The sequence below is a fragment of the Hakea prostrata genome, chromosome 2 (genome assembly GCF_041222555.1).
Source record: "Hakea prostrata isolate BN-2017 chromosome 2, UWA_Hpros_2, whole genome shotgun sequence".
NCBI lineage: Eukaryota > Viridiplantae > Streptophyta > Magnoliopsida > Proteales > Proteaceae > Hakea > Hakea prostrata.
Window position 1 is genome coordinate 58,470,857 of NC_142601.1, and position 10,578 is coordinate 58,481,434.

The window sequence follows — 10,578 nt, forward strand, 5'->3', positions numbered from 1 at the left end:
TCACCTACCCATTAAGAACTAAATCAAGAACTGCACCCAAAAAAACAGAAAAAAGAGAGAGAAAAGAAACTAGTCTGAAAGATCCCGGAATTTGGGTTACTCACCTTGATATGAGAATCAGTTGCAGAATTACTACTACTACTGTTACTGTTACTGATTCCTGAGGCTTTGCTGTTAGTTTTTGGGTAACTGAAAGGAGAAGAAGAAGAGAGGAATGCTGTAAGAGAATAGCTTATCGAAGGAGAGAAGCAGAGGAGAACGGCAAAGAGAAGAAGAGGGAAGACTAAGAAACTCATAGTCATTGCCATTGCTGCTTTCTTCTTCTGCAATTCTCCGTTCAAGTGGTAAGAGTTACTGATTGAAAAGGAAGCTCATTTGAGACTGAGAGAAAAGACATTTTCATGGTAGGGTAAGGATATCCCGAGAATTACATAAGGAAGCTTTTGATTCGATGAACTGCACTGAAAATGGGCTTTTAGTATTGTGAATGGAACCGTTACACCACCTTTGGTAAGTTAATTTCAAGAAATATTTATTCCAAGAAATAGACCAGACCTCCATATATATATATATATATATATATATAGAGACATATGGACGGTTTTAAAATCGAAGTGTTTTTTTTTCTTCTTTTTTACCCATTTCTGGAGCTGTAGCTAACAATCTTGTATTAATAATGGAAAAGAATAAACAAATTATGGAGGCTTCCACAACTGGTAATGAGTAGCCAGGCATTTCTTGAGCTTGCCATTTCTTGTGGTATATGTAATAGTCTCTGACTCTTAATATATATATTGGTACATGAAATCGGGTCAAGAAACCCGAAGCAGCAATTCGAAAAACAAAACTAAGTTGGCTCAGTCAGCAAATCAGCCTGAACATCTCCGACTCCATAATTGGTTCTTGAAAGATAATCAAAATGGTATTATTCCTCACAAACCATTCTTGCACACCAATTAGCTGTCTTATTTCCTTCCCTACCAATGTGAGCGAATCGGACATGCCCATTTGAGATAAACTTTTGACGAATTTCAACCATCAAACTAGCATATTTGCCTTGCAACCTTGCATATGGATGCAATAATAAGGTTGCTTGAAGATAATCTATCTCCTTGTGAACCGGTCAAGCTCTTATTCAGAGCCAGATCCATGCCTTCCTTCATCGCAAGGAGTTCAGCTTCAAGAACTTCTTTGTATTCTACTTTTCTTATAAAACCACCTCGAAACTTCTCGTTTTGATCACAAATAACACCACCAACCTAAGCCATATTAGTATTTTTGCAAAAGGATGCATCCGTAGTACACTTGAACCAACCTCTCCATTGACGAATCCACCTGCCCTTGTCCTTACGTTGAATTCCCTATCTGCCTTATATTTAAATTAGAGTTTTTTACAAGCTGCATACTTTAGTGGGGGTTAAACTCTGAGCACCTCACTTTAGTGGCCTAAAGGTTGAACACTGTTAAGATTTCATCCAAAATTTTGTTAACACATAAGTCAAATGATCATATTGCCCTAATTAGAGTATAATGACATAACTATCCGATACACCTCATTTTAAATTTACAGCTCCAATTATTAACCCAACCCTTAGGTGAATTTCTCTCTTCACCCGTCTTCTACCTATATCATGAGCAAAGGCAAGCAACAAAATATCAAAGCAGATTGATAATGCAATTGATTCATCCTTTCACTAGTTTTGTGAATCACGTTGATATTCTCTATTTGCAAATTATCAAGTTCAAATTCCATATATTAGAAGAAGAGGAGACCCAAATGTCAGATGAACAATCAAATATCAAATGTTAGTTTCTCTGGATTGTCCCTCAATTGCTGAAATCTTCTAAACCCTCATTGTTGCTTCAAAGAATCCAGAGAATAAAGGTTTCAAAGATGGACAGATTGAACCCAGTTATAAGAGAGAGGGATGATTTCCAGCAGGGGAAGGTGGGGGCGCTCTTCGCCGATAGCGAAGGGGGTGGGGGGTTTTTTGCGGTGGTGGTGGGCTATTTCCAACAAGGTATAGGTAGAAGATGGATCCACTTTAAGGATTGAGTTAGTAATTGAACATTCAAATTTAAATGAGATGTATAAGGATAGTTATATCATTATACTCTAATATGGTCATTTGACTCATGAATTAATGAAATATTGGATGAAATCTTAATAGTGAATTTTGAAAGTGTGAAACTTGTAATTTTGGTTACTAAAGTGAGTAATACAGCGTAAAAAAAACTCTTTGAATTATATGCAAAAATTATCCTATAATGTAGTCAAGGTGCGCAAAGACTAGTCTAACCAAATGCATTTCCATAAACTAAATATAAAATAAATAAATAAAAATAACAATCCATTGCATGATTGTGGTCATTGTACCTTACCTTTGATGACTTCATTACCTTGGGGTATTAATTTAGTGGAGTATGAGCTTCTCAGGCAGGGCTGTGGAAGCAGAAAAACTTAATGAAAACCTTCTTGCATGCAAGCTTAGCATCACCTACATCACAAAGCAGAAGCTGGTGGGAGTGGCACCAGGAATTGTCCACATTTCTGGGCTTTGACTGCTAGGAGAAGCTTTATTCCCAAGCAAAATCTGGATTCTAATGTCTTTGAAGCCTAACAACAAACACATAGCTGACATTATCTTTTTGGATTAAGGCTGAGGTATGCGTCCCTGGAGCTGGAGGCCATTGGATGGATTCTATACCAATGCTAGGGTTAGACCTTTAAGTTAGGGTATATCCGCCCAGAAATGTGGACAATTTCTAACGCTCGTAATCATGTGGACTTGGATTGCTTAGAACTTCGGCTGTTGATTCATAATTTTTAGTCTTTCCTTGCTAATTAATTGAGTAAAATTTACTTGTTGGTTTGTCGATCTTACACTAGGGGTTGGTTGTATGGTAATGTTTTTGTCCTATTTCTTGTTTTTAAGTAAGAAATAGTTTTAGTTTTAGTTTAGTTATGGATAAACCATCAATCACTGGTTTACGTCAGACCAACCAGCAGTCCGAACATGATATGAGGCTGAACCATGAACCATGTGAGAATCTAATCATAGCCATTGATTTTGAAACACTCAACCGACGGTTCATATAAGACTTGGCCAGTAAAAAAAGTCTATAAATAGGGATAAGACACTGACAAAAGGTAAGGCACTTCATTCACTCGAACTTGCAACTTCCCACTTTTAAACATTTAAAAATTAACATTTAAAAATTAACATAGAGTTCTCTCAGGCTCTGGAATAAACACATTTCGTCCTTACTGATTTGACCGTCAAAGACGAAACGATGATCCAGCTGATCGGTTCCTTTTCTAACAGCTTTTTCCGATGATCTTGCAGGTGAGCGAAGCTTGAATTAGATTGAACTACATCTGAGTTGTTTGGTGTAAACCGTGGACTACAATCTCGACAAATTCGACACCAACAAAATATCTTTGTTGTTTCTTATTATTTTTTTGTGTTGAAATCATATATGGTTATTGAGGAAAAACGTTCACGTAAAGAAAAAATAAATGAAATAATGAAAAAACCATGAATTTTTAAGTTTCAAAATAGGAAATTATTATTTGATGTCAGAAAAACAAAAATGCCCCTTTACCTTTTCAAAGGAAGCAATTTTTTTTCCTTTTCTTAAAAAAAAAAGAAAAATCAAAGTAAGATCAAAACTGTGTCACAGTGGCAATTCTTTTAAAAAAATGAAGAAAGAAATACACACAATATACAGAATGAATTACACATGTTTTGGACAGTTTCTGTTCCAGAAGATGCAAAAAAAGGGGACATTACAATACAATCTCTAAAGGGTTCACAAACCATCCTTTACAATTGTTACTCTATAAACTAGCCCTCTTAGTTACTTCGAGAGCTATTTATAGACAAGAATAATAAGAACAAAAGGACCTTGACAAACAAATAAATCATATATATGTATAGATAAAACCAAAAACAACAGTTCTAACTTCTAAGGCTACATATCAATTTATATCACACCCCACAATGTTACGCCATTGAATGAATAGAAGAGCTGCACCATAATGAGCTAAGGCACCCAAGATCACAAAGACATGAAATATCTGATGACTATGGCCGGCCATGTCAAACATTCCTGGTTTCCACCTCTCTGGAACTCTTGTAACGTAGAACAAGGTACCTATCCCATAACATAACACCATGGCTAACTCATAGAATAGAGCAATGAATCGACTGGGTTCATTCCGATTTATAACCATGGCATGAACTGCAGGGAAAACTCCAAATAGAACCATGGAAGCGAAGAGCAATGCTCGAAATGGCCGGAATGTGCTAGTAGATAATGCTGGTGATAGTAATGTAATTACAGTGAAGATGCCCATGGCTGTTATACCAGTTAGATAGATGAGTTGCCACTGTGAATCACACTGGAAGATGTAGTAAATAGGAGGAAAGAAGGAAGCAATGATCATGACCGCGATACCGACGTAATCAATCCGTAGTAATAGAAAGCTTAAGTGTTTAGAATGGCAACTGAAGAGATGACAAATACTGCTACTGAGAAGGCAGAACATAGAACCACTTAAGAAGACGAAGAATGGCCATTGTGCCACTGTAAGGTTCTCTACGTCATGGAGTGTTGCTGCTCCTTGCTGCATGTAACACAGGTTTGGATGTAAAAATTGATCATTCAGACAAGTTTAATAGAAAACCTGACCTTAAGGAGATTAGCATATTTATCTTTCAATAAGGTTAGTTTTAGCAGAATGTAACTTACCAGCATGAAATTCTTGGGATTACTGGAAGAGTTCTTCGTTGTTGCTGTGGTCATTGGAAAAGACCTGCAATGAATGAATGCACTCAATGTTAATGTCTCTATGTTGAGGGGTTTTTTTCCCTTTTGGGTAGATTTAATTTTAGGGGGGTTGTGGACTAAAAATTCATAACCTCTTTACTAAGAGGTGTCGGTCACTACGGTCATTACCTACTGAGAAACCCTTCCATGATTCTATGTTGAGTTAGTTGAGATATACTTAACTTAATTATGTTCTATAGGGCATCGGATTGGTTACAATCCAATAGTATTATGGGCCTTAGGCGAGAATCCAGCTAACCATATACCCTACCATCGTCTATAAATTTAACTACAGATCTACATCATCTACAATTCGTCTCTCCTCCTTTGAAAACCCAACTAAGAATTAAATATAATGAATTCTTAAAATTTCTCATAATTTTGTCTCTCCTCTTTTCTTGAGGCTTAATTTTAGGATTTATTAGATTGAATTCCTAATTAAGTTTTAAGTGTGACATTTGGATAATTAACTGTCATGTGTCACAATTCTAGATACAAATCATGACATAAAATTACCAAGAATGAGAATTGTAGAGGATATGAATCCTTGATGGAACTACGGTTTGGGTATTCTAAAAAATAGATGCTCTAGTTATAATGTTTTAAGCAATATTGTGCTTAAACCCTAACTTTACATTAAGCTTGTGTTTCAATATCTGATGAAAATTAAATTATTTTTCAAGGAAGAATTTATATTGCTTTCAGTAGTAATTTAAGATGAAGGAAGGAACAATAAATATGAAAAAATTAGATTTATAAAGAGATCTTCAACCAACCTGGTGAATACAGTAAGGAAATCAGATACTTGTGGGACTGGCTTCAAATTAAGGATTGTCAAACCCAGAAAGAGTAAGAACCCTAAGAGATGCCTGCAAATTGAAAAGAAAGAAATCAATTCAAACATAAATATACGTAGCACCGGAAAATCAGTTGCATCTGTTTCTTATTTTCTTTCAGAATTTCTGAGCTATTTTTGCTTCCGTATGAAATGGTGAGACAAGGCAGGATTTCTCAGAGAGGGTGGAAATTTGACATGAAAAAAAAATGTTAACACAAAAACAAAGAGGTTCCATATGAATTGAAACCTGCCCAGAAAGGAAAATTAAGAAGGGAGAAAGACGATCACACATACGTCCAAACGTTGAGGGTCTCATTGTGCCACTGGAATAAGCTAAAAAAGGCTTCTTTAAGAGGCCAGCTCGCTCTGTAGTAATTCAATATGAACTCATTATCTTTGAGGTAATCAGGCAAATCTTTGAATGCTACCAAACTGTACACCTTCTTCTTTGTCTGGGTTTTCTTCTTGGTTGGTGTTCTGGTCGTCTTCGTCTTTACAACAACTGTGGTTTTCTTGTTCGCTAAGGTATCATCTGAAGAACCCAAGTAATGGGTTGTCTTCACCTCCATCTCCATCTCCACTCCTCTCCTCTTCCACATTAGCCTCTCACTGCAACAACTCATTCTCTCTCAACTTACCCAGAAAACAAAATTTTCTGAAACAAGTTTCTCCTTCAACAATGAAGATTTGAATCCATTCTTTAAATTCTGTAGTTTTGTTGTGTGTGGGGCTTCCAGGTTTTAAGTGTAATTTCGGTGCCTAAGTAGATCACCCAACTGCACCATTTAAGACTTCTTCTCTAGCTAAAACGACACGACAATAGATGCACCAATAACAAGGCATTAATTAGACCAAACTAATAACCAAAAAATTAGATGGGGAGTTGAATGGTGAAGGAATATGCTTTCTGCCATGAATGCTATTATGCTTCAATGGGAAGATTGGTAAATTGGTAAGCTGCATCTCACCTAACATGTTTTGTGAGAGAGAAGGTCAATTTCGACATTTGCTGACTTGCCATGTAAACTGAAGAGTTGCAGAAGAGAAGTGAAGGGAGTAGATACTGGTAGAAATTTAATTTGGTGGTATTGTCAGTATAGAAAAACTTATTTTAGGTTTTGGAAGCTGAGCTATTGTGAACAACTTGTTATGAACTATTGTTTATCAAAAAAAAAAAAAAAAAAAGGATTAGGTCAGGTGATGGTTCTTAATTTAGGCTGAAATTGACCACGTTGGGTTTCCACGTGAAAAAGATTAGGCTTTAAGAGTAAATTCAACGAATTGGCTCAGGAGTCAGGAATCGAAAATGGACCAGATCCCATAGGAAGAAAATTTGATCGGTGCCTAAAATATCACGAATCCGGATCATCTCCCCGTCGGGGTGCTCCCCCATGGATTCCTGACCACAAAAACCAGTGGGTCCCACTGATAAAAAATTCTTTTTTTTTGTTTTTTCCAAAAAGTGTTTTTCACCGTGGGCCCCACAGGTTTTTGTGGTCAGGAAGCCATGGTCTGTGCTCCCCTTCAGGGTCGCAGATCCGGACTCAAATATCACAGCTAGTTTATTTTGATTTATGAGAAAGGCAAGAAGAACAGGAGGCATCAACACCAATGTGTAATACCTAAAGTTTGGCCAAATCTTCATTCACGATGTATTGAGACCTTTCAAATCAGGTGACCAGCTACATCTGATAAAGAAAGTTGAGAGATATCATTAAAAGGTTGTTTAGTTGGTAATGATTGGCACTTCTTAGTGAAGAAGTCACAGATTCGACACTTTCTGTGGTCCATTTAATAGTCCTTGCCCCCTAATATAAACTACTAATTTCCAAAAAAAAAAAAAAAAAAATTGTGTCACAAAATTTTGTTGAGTTTATGTGTTAAGGATAATAATAGTTTTTTGCAATTTAAGAGAAAAACAAGAAAATCACAGGCAACCTAAGCCGAATCTAGGGTTAGCATAGACACCACTACTCCATGTGTGTAAGGTTTTAAGAACTCCAATGAAACTCAACTACCTCCATGCGTGCAAGACTTCAAGAACCAGACTCAAACTCAACTACTCAAGAGACTGCAACAGATTACATCTTATCTAGAAGTGGATCAAACTCAGAGTTGCACTCAAACACACAAGAGACATAGTTTATAACAAACACAAATAGATAACTTGAATAATTCAAATTCTAGAATTAAAGTCCAAGATTAATGTTGAGTATGACTCTTGTAACTATAAATACGTAGTATGTACTACAATCAATCAAAATGAAGCAAATCACATTCCTGTTGACGTAGGTTGAAGAGATCAACCGAACCACGTAAAACTAAATCTCTCACTCTCTCTCTACCACCCAAAAACGTGTCTCTCTAACCCTAACTGATGGCATCTAACAATATGATACAACTTCTAATTATTTTTGTCAAACCTTTTTATTTGTGAGAATAGAAATTCAAAAATTCAAATTCCAAATAGGATTCAAGACCTAATTTGTAAAATTGCATTCAAGAATCTAGAGGTGGAAACCATTTACCACGACCAAAAAAATCTGGTTTGGACAGAAACTCCCCCTTTAAGCTAAGGTTATGTTTATGAAGATGATATCTTTGAATTGAAATAATTATTTAATCAGCGTTCTTTTATATAGATTTCTAGATCTACTAATTCAGTAGCAGATTTTTTTTTTTTAGGTTGGTTTTATTGATAAATCTCTGGATTGACTGGTACTTATTAAATCATTGGCTTCAACACCAATGCAAAGTTGCTCAATTAGTTACACCGATACCTCTTAATAAAGAGGGCACGAAATCAACTCTTACTCACGGCATATAGTTTATCCTCTATATATAAAAAACACCCTTGCACCCCCTCCAAATAAACAAAATCATTGACTTCAACAACTCTATAGAACATAAAATCATAACTAAAATTCTAGCTAGAAGATTAAAGACACTTTTACCTGGCCTCATTTCTCCTTGTCAAGGGGCCTTGTAGCCCAAAGACAGATCACGGACAATGTAATAGTGGCTCATGAAATTTTTCACTACATGCGAAAAACTCGCAGTAAGAAAGGTTTCATTGCCTCGAAACTGGACATGTTTAAAGCCTATGATAGGGTGGATAGAGGGGGTTTAATTAGAATTTTCCAATTTTTGGGCTTTGACGGGAAATGGTGCAGAATTATCAATGAACTAATTTCCTCGCCTACATTTTCTGTCAAGATCAAAGGCTCTCTTTATTCATGGTTCAAGGGAGAAAGGGGTTTGAGACAAAACTGTCCACTTAGCCCATATCTCTTTCTCTTCATCATGGAAGTACTAACCTGACTCCTGGATGAATATAAATCACTTAAACTCCTGAATGGCATTAAGGTAGGAAGGGGAGCACCGGAAATAACACATTTGTTTTTTGCCGATGACACTTTCTTATTTTGCAAAGCAGAGATTGAGGAGATCTTGGCCCTTAAAGCTGTACTAGAGTTGTTCTCAGACCTAACAGGGCAGGAGATAAACTTTGAAAAAAATGGAATCTTTTTTAGTAGGAATGTACCAAAGGAAGAAAGGACCCTAATCCTTTCAATACTGAGGTTTCCCGAAATCAAGGGCGGAACAACATACCTGGGGTCAAACTTGATGCAGGGAAAGGCGAAAACAAGAACTTTACAAAAGGTGGTGGACCGGATGATGAAAAAAATGACGCTGTGGAAAGCAAAGAATCTGTCCTACTCAGGGAGGGGAGTGATAATGCAAGCATCAATACAATCTCTAGCACTCTATCAGTTGCAATTTCTGAAATTCCCAAAGACAACGTGCAAAAAAATTGACAGCATATGCAAAAGATTCTGGAATGGACAGTCGCACAAAAACAAACAGTTGAGCTTAATTGCATGGGAAAGGTTTTGCCAACAAAAAATCTTAGGAGGATTGGGTTTCAAAAAATGGAAGACTACAGTGACTCTTTGTTACTGAAGCTTGGATGGAGGATTCTTACAAACCCAAGGGCAGTGTGGGTACAGGTTCTTCATGCGAAATACTCCAATAAACGAAGTTTATTTGATCCAAAGGTAAAACTAAAGAAAGGCTCATGGATTTGGAACAACATTACAAGTATTATCCCACAACTAAAGACCATGGTGAGAAGACTAGTCGGAAATGAACGGGATACTTCGTATTGGTTCGATCTATGGGAACCAGACCCGAACATCACACAGCGGATCACGATACCACAAGATGGCCAGAAAATGCGACACTGGCAGAGGTGATGAATAATAGGCAAGGTGATGCACAACGTGGACCAGCATCTGACACAAATACAAATACAAATACAAATGCGGTGATATCACTTCCTTTAATTTTAACTGATCATGAGGACCACTGGTCCTCCACTATATCTTCAAATGGAGATTTCTCAGTTAAACTAGCTTATCAACAGATCATGAAACAACGTTTCATGAACAATGATAATCAATATGCTAGTTGGTGGAAACATTTGTGGAAACTGCCCATACACCCCAAATTTAAAGTTTTTTTTTTTTTTTGACATGTCTTAAATGCAGGAATACTAGTATGTGCAAATCTCGCACAATGGATGGACACTCAAAATGAGTGTGCAATGTGTGGGAAAGAACCAGAAACCACATGGCACATCTTTATCTCATGTGACTGGGGAAAGCGCATACATGCGGCGGGACCATTGGGACTGCATACTGAAAATTGGATGGATAACTCTCTAATTAATTGGTGCCAAAACATGGGAAGCCAATTAAACAACCTCAACAACTTTCAGGGGTTTATGTCCATCTTCATTATAACTTACTATTTCATATGGCAGGAAAGGAATGAAACGGTGTTCAATCAAAAAGTACCTAACCCCAACCAGGTGCTCGGGAAACTAATGTCTTGGATAGGAGCTT

At 36.8% G+C, this 10,578-nt stretch overlaps 1 protein-coding gene across 1 annotated transcript; it reads right to left on the reverse strand.

Annotated features, from left to right (window-relative positions):
* Window positions 1-3,681: 3,681 nt before the first annotated feature.
* On the reverse strand, window positions 3,682-6,388 carry LOC149025241 (heptahelical transmembrane protein 1-like). Its single transcript, XM_089145472.1, has 4 exons — window positions 5,966-6,388; window positions 5,610-5,702; window positions 4,756-4,819; window positions 3,682-4,630 (listed from the first exon to the last, which is right to left on the reverse strand). Exons 1-4 carry the CDS (start codon window positions 6,292-6,294, stop codon window positions 3,983-3,985), a joined length of 1,134 nt encoding a protein of 377 aa, XP_089001598.1. The 5' UTR covers window positions 6,295-6,388; the 3' UTR covers window positions 3,682-3,982.
* Window positions 6,389-10,578: the final 4,190 nt, after the last annotated feature.

Bases quoted from the DNA above. Each gene is read 5' to 3' on its own strand.
- LOC149025241 (XM_089145472.1), bottom strand. From the start codon at position 6,294: ATGAGTTGTTGCAGTGAGAGGCTAATGTGGAAGAGGAGAGGAGTGGAG. The intron at 5,703-5,965 runs GTATGTGTGATC...TTCAATTTGCAG, and splicing joins GAGACCCTCAACGTTTGGAC to GCATCTCTTAGGGTTCTTAC. The intron at 4,631-4,755 runs GTAAGTTACATT...TGTTACATGCAG, and splicing joins ATCCCAAGAATTTCATGCTG to CAAGGAGCAGCAACACTCCA.